The 18,160-nt window shown below is 43.5% G+C and overlaps 1 protein-coding gene across 18 annotated transcripts in view; it reads left to right on the top strand.

The window, feature by feature from the left end:
• fat3a (FAT atypical cadherin 3a) overlaps nt 1-18,160 on the top strand; it is a 188,189-nt gene that overhangs the window by 76,049 nt on the left and 93,980 nt on the right. For 11 of the 18 annotated variants that reach the window (XR_005898501.2, XR_003787993.3, XM_029171579.3 and 8 more), the window contains 5 exons: nt 8,673-8,734; nt 12,603-12,917; nt 12,997-13,207; nt 15,518-15,586; nt 16,752-16,894. Coding sequence is in view for 16 of the 18 variants with exons in the window: in XM_029171579.3 (XP_029027412.1) it covers nt 8,673-8,734; nt 12,603-12,917; nt 12,997-13,207; nt 15,518-15,586; nt 16,752-16,894 (800 nt within the window). In the remaining 2 variants the exon portion in view is untranslated. Of the gene's footprint in view, nt 1-8,672; nt 8,735-10,034; nt 11,190-12,602; nt 12,918-12,996; nt 13,208-15,517; nt 15,587-16,751; nt 16,895-18,160 lie in introns of those variants that run through there. The other 7 variants (XM_029171586.3, XM_029171588.3, XM_029171590.3 and 4 more) reach the window with 4 other exon arrangements.

The following is an 18,160-nucleotide window of genomic DNA, read 5'->3' on the forward strand; positions in this document are numbered from 1 at the left end:
TCTTTTCTGCAGTGACAAGCTTTAACACAACCACTGGATTAGGTTCAGTAGTAATGGTCCGGTATATTATGATGCTCATAACTCATCCATTTGGGGCTAACTCTCTCGGTACCTGCTTTCATTTTCAGGAGCAGTGCCATAATTACTGCTTATCTAAGGAAACTAGTAGTTGTTGTAGATAATACTGGGGCTTTAGATGAGCGTGCCTCATATCTTTGAATGTTTCCTACATGTCAGCATTAATTTTGTATTCAAAGCAACAGAGAGGGAAAACATGAATCGCAGATCACTGGAGCTAATTAACCATGTTTGGAGTATTTTTCTAAAAGAGACAACTGAAGGTTTCTTTTTTTGTGCAATTATCACCACAGGCTACATGTTCTAGAGTCTAACACGTTAGGAATGAAAGAAGAATTCTGTTCTATTATTCATGGTAAACAGGGTTTGTTTGTTTAAACCTCTCCCTGTTGGAACCAGAAGCTATGCAGTGATCTTGTTGGTTGAGCAGTTGGCCGGTTTTTGATCTGAGCTTTAAAGTAACCTGCTGTAAAACAAGTTTGCTGAGCTGCATACGTAGGTTGCCATGGTGATCTACAGTACTCTGGTTACCATGGTGATCCACCCTCAGTTACCATGGTGATCTGAGCCAGGAAATGTGAGTACAGCCCAAAGCGAGGTGGATAACCCAAAAATGAAACGACAGAACATTAAAATGTCCAAACAACCAACAAAAACAATACGACAAAATAATACATTGAACAGTAACGTATGCATGAGTGTTTGAGGGAAACGTATTGGCTGTAGTAGCATGAGGAGGAAGAGGAAAAGTATGCTGGGTCAAACAACAGCAGCTGCAGCATCGTCTCCTCGTCCCCGTTTGCACCTTGTCCCACACTCAGTGTTCTGCAGAGGAGCTTGTGGAGCGGGGGAGGGGGGTAATTGGCTGTAACTATATTTATCGTTTCTTTAGTGGAGGTGCCTCGCTGTGAGTGTTATGTTGTCATCTTGTTTCTCAAACACTGCTTCCCTCTTGTTTCTCTCTTAGCTTCTTCCTGCTTTGTTTTACAGCTCATGTGTCAGCCTTTCTCTGTCTTGATGGCGGATGTTGAATATTTTATGTTCTCCTCATGAAACATTGATGAGGGGCTGCAGATGATCCATAAAGCGGAGAACTCTTTGATTTACATGTTTTCATTTTGTTTATGCCCTTTGTCAGTCTGATTATGCCCTTATCATCCATCCATCCATCCATCCATTTTCTGAACCGCTTACTCCCTAGTGCGGGGTCACGGGGGTGCTGGAGCCTATCCCAGCTGGCTACGGGCGAGAGGCAGGGTACACCCTGGATGGGTCGCCAGTCCATCGCAGGGCAACACATAGACACACAACCACTCACTCACACACTCACACCTACGGGCAATGGAGAGAAGCCAATCAACCTAATGCACGTCTTTGGACTGTGGGAGGAAGAGAACCCACGCAAACACGGGGAGAACGTACAAACTCCACACAGAAAGGCACCAGGGCCGCCTCCGGGAATCGAACCCAGAACCTTCCTGCTGTGAGGCGACAGTGCTACCCACCGCACCACCGTGCCGCCCTGCCCTTATCATTATAGGCTTATGATCATTTATCATCTAATCATAGTGTCATAGAGCTCAGTCTGTCTGGATTTTAGAACTAGAGCAGTGGTGGAAAGCCTGTGATGAAGCCTGTTTCTGTGTCCAGGATGTCAATAGGTAGTGGCGTGTCTCAGCACTGCTACATCCCAGTGCTACATCAGTGACTGAGCCATCACTCATTAACCCACGATCACTCATAAAGCAGGTCACCATCCATGTTTCAAAAGTAAATTTTGACCTTGAATGAATTAATCTGTCATCATAAAGAATGACACACATGCACAATTGATTAAAGCAGAATTGAATGTTTTAAAAACAACTTAAAACTTTAGTGAGCCTCCTTATACTTTAGAGTGAGAATGAATTATGAATAAAACATGGAGGGTATAGATCAAATTGAGGTCCCTTGGCAAAAAAATGTGTACTAAACGTTTATTTGATCAAGTATACTGAAGTATATTTCTAAACTATACTTTGCAGAGTAAGTACACTTATTTGAATCTACTTCTAGTAATGAGTTTACAGTACTCATTTAATACTTACTGAACACAAACAAAATATTAATGATAATATTAACATTAATATTAACACAAACTAAATTGGCCCACTGTTCAGTCCCCAAAGTTCACAGTAAACAGTAAGCAAGCACATCACGTTTTATGTACTAAAACTTGCATAAAAATGCACTTTAAATGTATAGTGTTAGTTAGTGGATACTAATTATTTACTTCTAGGCTACTAACTATGAAACACTAAACTATTAGTGTACTACTTGCAGGCTATTAGTATAGCCGTAGTTTATTGTAGTACACTTTTGACAACTTCCATCTATCCATCCATCCATCCATCCATCCATCCATCCATCCATCCATCCATCCATTCATTTTCTACCGCCTATTCACATGGGGGATCGTGGGTGGTGCCTTATCCAGCTTTCTTCGGGCGAGAGGCGGGTGTAATTACAAAATTATGCCTTTGTGCTTTTTCTTATCCAACACAGTCGTCATGTGCTGGTTAGGTGCAATACTGAACTGAACATTCTTAGACAAACAACTAATCTCTTACGCCCTGTCGTACATCAAGTCTAAACATCTGATGTTCCATTTGACTGACTAATAATTTATAATATATGTTTGTCTTTTACACCTGGACTCTGACTCCATCCTATCTGACTCCCCACCAGACCCAAGGCTGTTAAAGCAAATGCATCTTGTCTTGGAAGCTCGGTGTTCCTTCCTTTGGATAACAAGACATGACGATGCAGAAGTGAGAAAGCAAACATTCTCACTCACAGCGAGATAAAGTAGCGCAAACAATTCCATTGCTGCAGAGAGACATTCCACCAAAAACCAGAGAAAGGGGTTAAAAGGCAGAAGCAACTTGAGGATCGTGGGCTCTTTGCATCACACCTTTGTGGTGTGTGCACTGATCTCCCCAGCTGGTTTTTGGTTTGTTGATGTGCACGATCAACATCCATGCTTTTTATTTGCTCCCCATTATTTTTATTTTCCTTTACTTTTATAATAAATCACACAAAAGACAACACTCTCACCTGCCTCTTTATGGGAAATTTCCACCACAGCGGGTTACACCCTGGACAGGTTGCCAGTCTATCGCAGGACAACACACAGACAGACAACCATACACACAAACACACACACACACACACACACACACACACACACACACACACACACACACACACACACACACACACACACACACACACACACACACACATACATACATACGGGCAATTCAGAGTGACAAATGAACCTAAAGCATGTTTTTGGACCGTGGGAGGAAGCCACAGAACCCGGGTACCCGGGTAGAACACACATGAACACAGGGAGAACATGCTGTGAGGCAACAGTGCCACCCCCCTTTTGACAACTTTTATGAACCTATTAGTACACTTTAAGTAAATGTGCACATACGAATTATGTACTTCTAGTCTACTACATTAACTATACTGAACAACTACACTATTAGTGTACTTCATGAAGGCTATTAGACTTACACCTGTAGTTTATTATTGTAGCACTGATTGGGCTTAGGACTATACTATATATTATTGTAGTATACCTTTAATAACTTACATGTTTTATTAGTACACTTTACATATGCATTTACATACTAATTATGTAGCTCTAGGCAGGGACGTGCACAGTGGGGACAGGGGCTCGAGCCACACTGGGTTTTACTTTTCTCGCTCGAGCCTGAACAACCGCTGTCTCTGTCAGTCACTCTATGTAGTTCGTTTCAGTATTTCTCACTCACTCCCAAACACGAGCAGTCAGTCAAACTGTCACTCGCTTCGGTCTCTGCAGGAGGTTTTTTGTTTTGTAACAAGAGTAAGGAAATATTTGATTTTTCAAAGGTTCCCTTGTCTACTCAAAGTGTTTTTGGATGTGTGTGCCTTCACGTGTGTGTTGTCAGAGAGTGAGGGATTAGCCAGAGCAGGCGGTTACAGGTAAGATAATTATTTGACTAAAGCCTGTGTGACTGGATGATGGAAACTTATGTATTTTTATGAATAAATAAAATAAAGACCTATCTAATTGTATATATTATGTTTTATATATATTATATAATATACTATTTTTAAAATTTCGGATAGGTGCTGGTAGCTCAAGGTAGAGTGCGGGTTGCAGGGTCAGCAAAGATGTCCAGACCTCCCTCTTCCTGGACACCCTTCTCCAGCTCCGCTAGTGGGACCCCAAAGTGTTCCCAGGCCTGCCAAGAGACATAGTTCCTTCAGTGTGTCCTGAGTCTTCCCGGGACCTCCTAGTGGTGGGATATGCCCGAAACACCTCCCCAGGGAGACGTTCACGAGGTATACAAACCTGAGACACCTCAACTGGCTTCTCTTTATGTGAAGGAGCAGCGACTCTACTCTGAGCTTCTCTCGGGTGACAGAGCTCCTTACCCTATCTCTAAGAGTGCGACCAGCCGACCTGCGAAGAAAACCCATTTTGGCCAATAGATTGACTGGTAAATTGAGAGCTTCTCCTTTCGGCTCAGCTCCCTCTCTACCACTACGGGCCGGTACACCGACAGCTGCCCCACCGATCCGTCTGTCAATCTCACGTTCCTTCCTTCTCTCACTTGTGAACAAGACTCGAAGATACTCCTCCGCTTGGGGCTGGAACTCTCTTCCAACCTGGAGAAAGCAAACCGCTTTTTCTGGTTGAGAACCATAGCCTCAGACTTGGAAGAACTGATTTTCATCCCAGCTGCTTTGCAGTTAGCTGCAAACCACCCCAGCGCACACTAGAAATCCTGGCCCGATGAAGTCAACAGGACAATGTCATCCTGCAAAGACACAATGCTGTGGTTCCCGAACCAGATCCCCTCCGTCCCCTGACTGCGTCTAGAATTTTCGTCCATAACTATAATGAACAGAACCGGTGACAAAGCGTAGCCCTGCCGATGCTCCAGTTGTACAAGAGACCGGACAGCCCTTAGCAATCAGAACATGTAGACTCCCACAAACCCTCGAGCACCCTGGTGAGGGTATAGAGGTGGTCCAACGTTCCCCGCCACGGCCAGGTCGAAAACCACATTGTTACTCCTGTATCTGAGGTTCGACTATCAGGCCAATTTCTCCTCTCCAGTACCCTGGCAAGATTTTCCCTGGGAGGCTGAGAAGTGAGATCCCCTATAGCTGGAACACACTCTCCTGTCCCCCTTTTTATGAAGAGAGGCAGCCATCCGGTGGTTTAGTCTGTTGGGTCTAAAATAGCCACATGTTCTACACAATTTTAAGAGACAAAGACAACAAAGCACAACAAGACAAGACTTTGTTTTACTTGCACAAGCGGCGTCAGCAAAGTGCAACATGTTCCTGTTACTAACAGGATTGAAACATTGAACATATATATCCTTCATAATGACAATAAGTAAGAGACAATAAGTCAGGCTCCCCCCAGTGATGTAACATTCCATATCCCAATAGCAAGATTGGCTGTCCAGAGATTCGGTAGCCGAGACTCCTGCCTTCAACTACTGCCTAATCAGCTTTACACCAGCCCCCTATGACTCCTCCTGCGGGTAGTGGGTACATGTGGATTGTCCCATGTCAGTCCTTCAAGCTGTGCCTGGCCTGGTCCTGTGGGAATCGGCCCGGCCACCAGGCACCCAAGAGCAGCCCCAACCCCGGCTCCAGGGTTGGGTATTTATGCCTAAATGCCTCCTTACATTTAGGCACACAAAGTATAGTATTAAGTAAGTATTTTCATGGAACAAAGTATGTCCCAACACAAATAGCTACATAATATATGTTGGAGGGAATTGCCAGAAAATTGCAAGAATTCAGGTATTTATGAAAGAATTTAATTTTACATTTTTACATTCAGTTAACCCATAACTCATTCACCTTATCAAGTGCAACTACAAATCTAAATGAAAAACACTTTTTAATACTTGTAAGTAGAAACTAAGCATACTTGATCAGTTAAATATACTTTAGGTTGGTATATATTAGTATATATGTGCATAAAAGTAAACTTAAAGGTTAATTTTTCCTTCTAACATGTAGTTTAAAACAAGTGTATACTTGTATGTACTATGTTTTGCCAAGGGATAACTTGTAAAAGAAATGAGCAAATATGTTCCTTTGGGTGAGAAAGGAATGATAAAATGTGGCCAGTTACATCTGCATATTGAATAAACATTATAATTGTAAAATCTGACTCTGGAGGACTTACCAGCCATGAACCTCACCACACGTCACAGTGTAATTGAACAGCGGATCAAATGAGTGAGAGATGACCTGTGGCTCATCAAAGGACCCTGTAGGGATGACTAGAGACAGGTGCTAACAGTGGGCTTTCAAGGCTTGTATCTTCCAGCCTGGTGGTCAAATGTATTAGTCCCAAGCCCAATCAATGCTACAACAGGAAGTAAGTTCTCAGCTGCTGGAGCCAGATTCTGGTACACACCAGCAGGACAGGAGGAGCTGCTACAGATGAACTAAGTGTCACCAAATGAGCATGTCATCATAAAGCAGCAGCATCAAGTGCTTAAAGGATGAGCCCAGTGTGAACAGACAGAACTGAGTCTTGAGCAACGGGTCTCACACTGATGTGATTTTATCAGTTTAGAGTCAGTTGAGAAGGACGCCACCGGATCCTAGCTCTCTGATGAATCACTGACCTTAGTTCACCGGCGCACGTCACCTCTTTTTGTGTCTTTTGTCGTTTGCCTCTTGATACTTCAACATACCAGTTTCCACAGTTTTGAACAGACAACTGTTGAAACATGTGCAAGTCTAATGATTGAAATGAAGAAACTACCTAATCATACCATAGCTAGTTATTAAGTTTGTAATTAGTTTGCTATAGCTGATAATGTGGCACTAGCAGAAGCTTGTCAGCATGTCAGCCTGAGTGGCTACTACAGCACAGACCCAGCAATAAAGCACACCATCAGAGATGTGAGGCGGCTCTGATCCATGTCTGCTGTGCAGTGAATCCTACAGCTTCTCTCAAATGAGCAACATTACATCTGTGTATCAGTGACTGCATCAGAGCCTTGGAAGAAAGGCATCACAGATTTTGTGGGTTGATGTGGACCAAACATCATGTTGCACATCTCTTTTTGTTTTCTCATTTCCCTGCATTTGTTTCCATCCCTCCTGTCAGGTTCTTCACAATGAAAGCTTTTGTTTTGAAGAGGTCAGAGTCATTCTTTACCTTCCTTTGGTTAAGACACTGGAAAAGGCTTTTACTACTACTACTTCCGCCTCTTGAGGAGTGCAGACGTGTTTTTTCCCACTCTACTTTTGCTTGCAATGTCCTTGTCCTGTCTTTTTCTGAGCACCCTGATCTGCTATTCTGGAATAACATTTTTGAACATGGAGCTAATCAACCTGTCACTCAGCGCATTGAACTTTATTAGAAGATTGGGAAGATTGGAAAATTTGTGGCCGGCTCGTTGGCGTGTCCACCGGCCATGGAGCTACAAACGCCGATGGGGGCTATGGTTACTCGGCGGATGGAATTATACCAGAGGACGGCTCGGATTGAGGGACTGACTAATAAGATCTTGGCCCGTTCGAAAGAAGACAAGAGACAGATGGATAACATCTGCAGACAGACTGAACACTTGGTTACTATGGTGAAAGCCTTGTCTGACAGGCTTGAGGAGATGTCACGGGTGACCCATGGTCCCACAAGAGGTGATGAAGCCCTGAGTTCTGACCGATTGGAGTATTGATCTAGACAAATTAGTCGTAGATTGTTAAAATGTATTAGAATTGGCTGTGTATTACTCTGTCCCTTCTCCCTCACCCCTCCCTTCCCGGGTCCAATCTAGCTCACCAGCTGTGCCTATATCTATCTTCTTTCCCTTATTGTGTTTCCCTTCAAGGACAACTGTTGGACTGACCTGTAAACATCTTGGTCGGCCTCCGTCATACTTCCATAAACAACACTTCACTACACTGATGCAGATACACCCCCCCACACACCTTACAGTCTCACTGTCTGCTCTCTGACCTTATCTATCTGTCCTGATGAAGCCAAGAAAAAGTTCCAAGGTTTCCACTTGTACTGTGTGCCACTGTATGATCGTGTGTTTATTGTTTTTATTGTAACTTGCTTCCACTGTCGGACTAGCGCCGGTCAAGCTGACTGCTGATGGAAATTTCCCCGCTGTGGGACTAATAAAGGTTTATCTAATCTAATCTAAACTTTTTTAAACAATAAAGAAGGACAATCAGTTTGGCTCTGAAAGACCTCAATGACAGTAACAGCTGTAAAGTGTGGAGTGTGGAAAGCCTTGAAGCTGAAGCTTTCGGGCTTCATTAGCCACTGAATTAGCCAAATATTTGAGCTGTTGTTTTACCATCGTTGTTGCTTGTTTCTGTCTGCTGCTTTCAACTCAACTCAAACCAGGAACCTGTTTCTCTTAATAATCACCAGAGTGTGCATTAATCCAGACGTATGTTGCAATCAGAAGCAGTGGGCCTTGTGTCTTCATCCCACTGACAGCAATGTGCACGGGTTTAACCTGGTCTGATTGTTTCTCTGCCCCTTTGTCTCGTAGGTGTGATCACCACAACCTCCAGGAAGCTGGACCGTGAACAACAGATAGAACATGTTTTAGAGGTGAGCATGTTGCTTTAGACAGTTAATCTCGATCGTCCCCAGATGAACGGAACATCACACTCACGTCTATTTTAAACCAGAACAGAGACCTTCTTCCATATCCCATTAAACAGTGAATATGGATACAACACAGTCATGTCTCAGGTGTTTGTAATGTGCTGAAGTGAAAGGCACTGAGTCAGAGAGGAGCTGGTCCCACCCCTGGCTTTGTCTGCACCCAGAACAGGAAGGGGTCGCTGTGTGGTGATGACAGCTTCTCGTTCTGGCTTTAGTGGATGATGAAAACAGTCTATCATCACCATGTGTGCTACAGCAGGTTAGCTGCTTACTGCCCATTATGACTAATGTCTGGAACGCAGTTGACAGTACTGCGTGTTAAGCCAATAAACATGCTCCAACCTAGAGTCTGCCAGGACTTAGATGAGAATGAATCAGCTCTCATGGTCCTGACTCTGTGACGTTTAGCTTAGTAATAGAGCTGGTCTGGCCATGGTGTTTGTGCATTGCTCCCTATTAAGCCATAATGGAAACCTGTCTCTGCACTGCTTCACCCTGGCTGGAGGTCAATTGAGACTCACGCAGTTCACTAATGACGGCGCTTGTTGTGTCACTGTCTGTACAAGCTGATTTTGATGCACCTTTAAATGGACACAACTGCAACTTCACCCTTTAATGAATGAAACAATGTTCTTGATTTATTTGGAGTAATTCCAAACTTCCGACCTAAACCTGCTACAGTAGCATCTGTTGCCATCAGTTATGGTGAAAATGTCTCGCATGACAACTAGTAACATTTAGCGGCATCTAATGCACAAACATTCAGTTTCAGGTAACCGATCATGCAAAATCCACTTTTTAGACATACTGAGCATGGTAGAAGTGCATTTGCTCTTTTTTTTGTGATTCTCTCCAATGAGATCAAAGCAAGTCAGATTTTGAAACCTCCTCCCAATGCGACGTTACATGATGGGGGGACTCCTCCCAGCAAAACCTGAACCACCACCCCAGAGATAATACAGAACCAATTCAGGACTTCCACCATTATCCGCGTCTCATACCGTGAAAAGACAAACTTGACAGCCCCCAAGTCCTCCAATAAAACCTGCTCTGTTCTTGGGTGGTTTAACCCACACCAAAACGTATTCTACTTCTTTTAATGATCTACTGACGGATCAACACGTGAGCACTGTGTGAGTTTATTTGTTTATTTATTTATTTTAAAGGACTAATGCTGGCGACACTTCCTCATTGTTTGTATGTATGTGCACTAATTTCACCTCGAACTGCTTGAAAATGACAGTGCTACAATGAGAGGTTTGCTTCCCGGCCTTTGTTAAAGAAATGATCTATTCCTGCAGTCCGTCATCAACTCGCTGCAGTAAGTACATACTTGATACTTATATGATGTCTTAATATGTTATTTTGTCGGTTTAAAATGATCTAACCCACGTGAGGCAACCTAAAAGCTAGTGGTATGTTTACGACTACAGCCATAGAGCGTTCCACCTGTTTTGGTTTGCTTTTGTGCTGCTGTCGATTGCTGTAATCACACACATGTGCGGGGAACGCTAGTGGCATGCTACAACCAGAGAAATGTCACCTAAACCACCCGAGTAAGTCTCTATCTGGAATTGTGTGGCACATAGCTTTGCTCCTGTATTGTCTATAGCCATTAGCGCACCATTAGCTCACCGTAATCAGCTTCAAAGATAACTAACTGTGCTACTGCCATGTTGCAGTTACTGTTGAAGGCCAGAAGTTTCCACCCAGGTGTAATGGTGTGATATAAGGCAACTCCACTGACTGCTGCTCGTATTTGTGTTGCATTAGCTGTTAGCGCGGCATTAGTCATTTGCACTGGGTGACAACTGGGTGATCACTACAATAAGAAATTGCAGATAAACACAGCTATGTCTCTTATTACCCCATTATTTGTCACAGCCTAAATCGACTTGTAATATGGGGTTATGTCATGTCAAATTCTAACATGTTTGCTAACTGTTTTCGTTTCCAAACTGTAGTGTGTATTGTTACATTAGAGAAGATTGTGATCTACATAAGACATGCTGAACATTTCACTAATCTACAATTATGATTGCAGTTCCTTTTTTGATGAGGTGTTCTTGCATGTGCCGCAGACTCCATCTGGTAGAGGACTGCTTTCACTTAAAGTCTTCCAAATAGTGATGAGAACAAGGATCACCACATCTCCCTGGTCATCTGTCTACAACTACACCTGTCCTGCTGCAGAAACAAATCTCCAACATAACCAAGTTTATCACCTACCCGGGACATGGTCTGTTTACCCTACTTCAATCTGCAAGGCACTGCAAAAGCGTCTGTCCTCAAACCCCCAGACTCCTTAATTAACTCAGTAACCTATACATTGCTGATTGGAGTGTGAAGATAACAGCATTTTCTGTTTGACAATAAAGTTGGGTCTGACTAATACACATTTCACTGAACTCTGTTTTTATAAGGGAAAAACACTTTTATTCAGGAAAACATAGTATTGAAATTACATGTTCTTCTCTTTCTAATATGGTAAGCTATGAAGTTGAACCAACCGTTAGAAAGAAGCGTGTGCGAATATAAATAAAAATAAAAAATTCTTAAAAAGATTCTTAATGAGTATTGCACAGGCAAAAAACACATTTCTACTCAAATGGTAAATGAGTTATTCCACAGGTGGTCTAAATCCAGTGTTTCCAAGTGTTTGATCCATCAGGAAACTCTGCCTTAATCCACGCATGAAGAGATGACAAGATTCTTTACCCCAGGAATCCCCAGAACCAGCTCACTAGCCTAAACTAGATACATGTAACAACTTGAGTTACTGTACAGAGACATATTACTGTAAGATTTATCAAGAAAGATCATATAGTAGTTCATGGCTCCTAAAATGGACCCAATTGACTCATAATATTGAATATATCAGTCATAACTAAAAGCAGTAAAAATATGTTAGGTCAATGTATAATTTGAACCAATGCTATGTTTGTTTCCAGGTACGTCATGCAGTGATTACTTAAAACAATTTTTAAAATAAAATTATGTCAGAGCAGCAGCACAAGCAAGACAGCCTTGAAAGGCAAAGGTCCATGGTCCCTGCCTCGGCATCAGGTGTGTCTTTGAGCGAGACACTTCACACAAGCTCCCTGAGCGCCGTTGTGTATTGCAGCTCACTACTCCCCCAGCGGTCTGGTAGCTAAGTCGGTAGAGCATTGGCCTCGGAAGGCAAAAGTCCGTAGGTTGATCCCCCGCCTTCGCATGTCCTTGACAGAGACACTTTGCACTAGCTCCCCGAGAGCTGCTCATGTGATGCTCACTGCGCTCCCAAGGGGGATGGGTCAGATGCAGAGACCAAATTTCCCAACTGTCGGACTAATAAGGGAATGTCCTTTCTTTTAACCAGAGTTTTCCAGGTAAGTGTTATTCAAGCTGTAGCATAGCGTTATATACTGTAGTATAGCGTTTCAACCGAGGTTGCTTTGCAAATTATATAAATCAAATGAAGTGCAACATTACTATTGAGACACATCTGGCCCCAGTCGAAGTGTCATGAATAAAGCAGCCCCTCTCCAGCTTTAGGGTCAGGTTCGGGAACAAACAAATGTGCTGGACTCCACTACTGAAAGAACTGAACAATATTATTGTTCTCTTGAGCTCTGTGTCGTCGTCTTTTTCTATAGAGAATTATGGCGGTTTACATGATTAAGAGGGTCGCCACCTATTGTATCCTAACTCTGTAATGGGTCAGAAAAAAGCCTGTAACTCAGCTTCTCCATAACTTAATGATTTTTTTGTTCAAGCAGATGCGTCACCATATTAGCTGGTGACAGAGCTGTTTTCCACTGAATCCCCGCAGGTAGTGGTGTCTGATGGTGGTCCCAGTCCCCGGCAGAGTACGGTGTGGGTGCTGGTCCAGGTGCTGGATGAGAACGACAACAAACCCACGTTTCCTGAGAAGGTCTACCAGGTCAAGCTCCCAGAAAGAGAGCGGCGGAAGAAGAGCGAGCCCATATACCGTGTATTTGCCTACGATCGTGACGACGGGCCTAACAGCGACCTGTCCTACAGCATCGTGGACGGCAACGAGGACGGGAAGTTCTTCATTGACCCCAAGACTGCAGTAGTATCGTCTCGCAAGGCCTTCACCGCTGGGAGCTACGACATCCTGACTGTATGCAGTTTCTCGTCGATCACTACATCATTGTTTCAACTGGCCATTGCTATTTGCTGATTTTGTGTTGTCTCTCCAGATCAAAGCCACAGACAACGGGCGTCCTCAGAAGTCATCCACAGCTCGACTTCATATCGATTGGATCCGTCTGCCTCCTCCCCCCATGGTGCCGCTGCTCTTTGATGAGCCCTTCTACAATTTCACCATCATGGAAAGTGACAAGGTGGCTGAGATTGTGGGCGTGGTGTCCATGCAACAGAACTCCGCCCCCTTGTGGTTTGACATCACAGGTAAACTTCCCCCTGGGGTGGCCCAGGTTCTCTGCATGGTCTGTGTTGGGGCTGACAGTGTTGGCATGCGTTGGGGCTGACAGTGTTGGCGCGTGTTTGAGGGGAAGCTCAGGTACTGTGGCCACGCTAAATGGTCTGTTAAACTCTGCCCATTCATCACCATGGCGACAGCTTGTCCAGCTGCCAAGTCTGTTTGGTATGACAATGAACGAAGACTTCAGGGCAACACGATTACATGAGTTTTTTTGCTCCTATCACTTTAAGATGCTTGGTTGTATTTATATGAATTGCTTGTAAATTTTTCAGCTGCTTTCACAGTCTGTGCTTAGAGGAGGCGCTGGCTGCTCCATATAAGAACATTCTGTCAGATCTTAAAGCCAGTGTGACATTCTCCTAAGTGGGGAATGCCCAACATAGCACACTTAAACCTCTTTGATCCGTCAAAGTTCACTTTCACCCACTTGAAAGGCTTAACCAGATTATGTCACGCCCAGTGCACTAAGCTCAGTTTCACGCATTATGGGTAGTGCTGATTGTGGTGTGGTGAAAGTAATTTAATAATTTAAATATTCGTTGCTATGGGTTTTAATTCTATTGGTTTGTAACACTATTTAGTCGCACATGTGCACTGACAGCATCGATGCACTGTGCGGCCCAGGTCAGACCAAACTACAGTACATGGACAAGAAGGACTACAGTTCCCACAATGCACCATTCATCCTTCCTTTTATCACTGAGCAGTAACGGTGTTTATCCAGCTGGAGATACCTTCTGGCTCCGTAGCACTGTTCATCTGTCCTCTGTCTACCTCTCCAGTCTGTGTCTGTCTGTCTCTTTGTGTCTCATAGACGTTAATCAGTGGTTACAAACATCTCTGTGTTTAACTAGACAACATTATCAGAATATTAAAAGTATATGTAAAAAAACATTATCAACAGAAGACTAAGAATAAAGCCAGTATGAGTTGAATAGTTTTTCTAACACAAACCCATTAGCACTCATTTAACTGTCAGTATTTAATTACACATTATCTAAATATGTGGTATATTATATTATTTGGAGACTGAGCCTGACTGGCATGCAGTACTTCTCCTACATGATTTCTGGCTGGACAATGGCCACATGTGTCTTTGATTGCTGAAGTGATATATTGTGGCAGACGTCACTTAATAAGGTACCTGTACAGTCTAATTGAATTTAACCAATGCATTCTACTTTTTACAGTGTTTCTATAATTTAGTTTGTAAGCTCAAGCTGTCGGGAAGGTGAAAATTCTGCTGTTTACTTTTGATGCCAGAATCATTGCAACGCATTACATGTATATTAGGAGATGCTTCTAACGTGTTGGCCCTTTAAAGTATGGCCCTATGGGCCCCATGCCTGTTTGTGGGGTCTTCTGGAAAACTGGTACATCTACATTGAAATAAATGTATCTCTGCAACCCCAAGGTCTAGTTAAATGCAGATAATGTCATAATATAGGGGACACTTATGTGCTGGGATATAAGGTGTAAACATCAGTGTAAGTGTTACTGATGCAATCTTTTTGAATCATAAAAAAGTAAAATTCTTTAGTTCTGTCTGAAGAAAATGCACTTTCAGGATTAATATCTCTGTGAATAGATGCCTCAGCAACGTCTGGCCTCCATATGTTCATAGCACAATTAGTAAACATTAACTCAGCAAAAAGCAAAATGGTTTTGATGGAGTGAAGCAGGACAAAGTTATAACTATTCTAATGCAGTCAGACAGTCAGATGAGGTTATCAGATGACTGGTGTGCATGTCTAATGTTATTCCACCATTGCAGCAGAAAAAAATAGCATGAAATGAAATCTATCATTATATTTAAATAATGGTTATTTACAGTATACCTTTCTGAATAAATATAAACAGCGGACAGCTATTGTCCAGCATGTCCAAATATATCACATATGTCCACTAGAGGGCATGTGTGTGTGTGGGGGGGGGCATATGTCTGCCTAGCAACAACTGACTGTGCTCAATGAGGTGTCATTTTACTCATTACAAGTTATGCAACTCAGGACTGACAGGCTCTAGGAGTAATAAAAATCATGACCAAATCGCGGACCAATAAATCACATCAAACAAGTTCTGTGGAAAAGCTAGAATGTCAGAGTGATTGGTTAGCTCACCTCATCGGTAGCCATGTTCGTCCGTGTCCTGCTCCTCACCACCTTCATATCACACCACACCCATCTCTTCCCTCTGTCCTCTGGTCTGCAAGACTGTCTATCCCTCCTGTCTTACCTTTTCTCTCCTCTCTCTCTTCAACGCTTCATGCCTGGAAGGTCCCAGGTCTTTCCGTGAGATGTTCTATATTCAACAGAGCACTTGTGGCAGGAACTGTTCCTCAGAAGGTATCTCGCTTCCAACTTCCAATACTATTCTCTACTGGTCCTCGTCATCCACTCCTATGTGCTTTGAGTTGGTTTAATGAGTGGAGTAAGCCAAACACATACTCATCCTGTATGTGTGCGCGTGCATGTGCGTGTTCACATTAATGGGCTGCACTGTAGCCAAGGTTCGTTGAAGGGAGAAATGTGAGGTAAAAGCTATCACATGCGTCAACCACCCTCGGGTAACCTCGGTGACAGAACTGCATAATAAGCTGCTGTTAGCGGCACTGTACACACATTCCTTATGGAGCTAATGTATGCCTTCATGTCACATAAGGCCGGCCTGCAAATGCACAGAAATCTTCGGGCTATCAGACACTGATCCATTACCAGGACTAATGGCTCGAAGAAGTAGCAAAGCATGGCACATGGCACCCTACACTCCCACAAAGCATTACTTCAGTATCAGCTACTACAAAAAAGGACACAGGAAGGAAATGTAATGAGGAGCTTATATAGCAGACTTGAGAATGACTGAGTGCAGTGAAGACTCTCCTAGATTATAGGTTTGAATGGATGAGTAGAAAAGCTGGAGCCTCTGTGCTCAAAGATTCAACACAAACACAACATGTCTCTCCAGTGGGCTGAGTCAGAGCTACACAGGAAGCAGCATAGCTACATAGTGTCCATGCAGAGAACATCAGATGAAAAGACCCTAAATATTGCTCAACCAAAGTCAGTAAAACATTTTAACATATAAATAGTTAATTTCAAGTACTATAAAATGCAACAGAGAGAATAGGAGTAGCCACACAGCCCCAGAGCAAAAACCCAGGGGACAGATGTCGCAATAGCCCACATTGCTGGCATGTCTATCAGTCCATCGTACACAGGCACGCACGCACGCACACACGCACGCTCGACACACACACAGGGTTTGTCTGGTTGTCTGCACGTCTGCGGCTCCTGCTTCCTGGTGTTTGTGTGACTGTGTGCTTCTGACTTTGTGTGTATGTTTTTGGGTGGGTGGATGATAGTTGGGCTATAACCAATTAGCACCACCCTCCCTTTGTCCCCACCTCATCTCTACCATCCAGGCTTCACCATCACCATTATCAGTGTGATTTCCAACCGTATGTGTGTGACTGATACTGTGCCCCCCCATGTCCCACTTCTCCCTGTGGAGCAGGTGGAAACAGTGACAGTGTGTTCGACGTGGAAAAGGCTGTGGGCACCATCATCATCGCCAGACCTCTGGATGCAGAGCAGCGGTCCTTCTACAACCTGACGGTGCAGGCCACAGACGGCACCAATTTTGTGTACACACAGGTACCACATGACGTGTTTACTTGTTCAGGTTTATGCACAGCGCTGCCCCTAGTGTGCAGTAACATGCACAGTCAGGCATGGTCTCAAATACTGTAACAGTATAGCAATACTGCATTGATGACTGAGAGGAAGTAGCATCATAACGATGCAGTATGATCTAGTGAATAAGTAGTCAGTTTTCCAGCCTGTGTTACTAGACCATGTCTGATGTGGTGAATCTGTCTGTTTCCATAAGAAAGAAACAGCCTGTCTCATACAGACTCCAGTCTGGGATGATTTGTGTAACTATGCAAAGATTTTTATCTTTGCCTAAAGCAGTGGCTGGACCACATAAGGATCCCTGAAAACACAGCATGTGACTCTTCATTAACAGGACTAGATGGATACAGTGCACTGAACAGTAAAGACATGAATAAACACGGTCACATCATTGGTGGAATCTGAGGAATCAAGAAAAAAATCAAATAATTTGTCAGTTGGACACACCTTTTTAACACATACAGTCGTAGCACTTAAAGCCCTGCTTTATCGGAAGATTGGAAAGATTGGAAAATCTGCGTCCGGATTATTGGCGAGTCCACTGGCCGTGGAGCTACAGACGCCGACAGGGCCATGGTTACTCGGCTGACGGAATTACACCAGAGGATGGCCCGGATTGAAGGACTGACAATTAACATCTCAGCTCGTTCGGATGATTTGCATCAGAGGATGACCCGGATGGAGGAACTGATCAGTAACATCTCAGCTCATTCGGATGCCCGGATTGCAGGACTGACTAATAAGATCTCGGCCCGTTCGGAAGAAAACAAGAGACTGAGGGATAACATCTGCAGAAAGACTGAACACTTGGTTACTATGGTGACAGCCTTGTCTGACAGGCTTGAGGAGATGTCACGGGTGACCCATGGTCCCACAAGAGGCGATCACTACACTGATGTAGATACACCCCCTCCCACCCCACCTTACAGTCTCACTGTCTGCTCTCAGACCTTATCTATCTGTCCTGATGAACCCAAGAAAAATTTTAGCAAGGTTTCCACTTGAACTGTGTGCCACTGTATGTGCGTGTGTTTTTTATTGTTTGTACTGCAATTGCTTACACTGTAGGACTAGCGCCGGTCAAGCTGGCTGCTGATGGGAATTTCCCCGCTGTGGGACTAATAAAGGCATTCTATTCTATTCTATTCTATTCTATTCTATTCTATTCTATTCTATTCTATTCTATTCTATTCTATTCTATTCTATTCTATTCTATTCTATACATTT

The sequence above is a fragment of the Betta splendens genome, chromosome 13, assembly GCF_900634795.4.
Source record: "Betta splendens chromosome 13, fBetSpl5.4, whole genome shotgun sequence".
Taxonomy (NCBI): domain Eukaryota; kingdom Metazoa; phylum Chordata; class Actinopteri; order Anabantiformes; family Osphronemidae; genus Betta; species Betta splendens.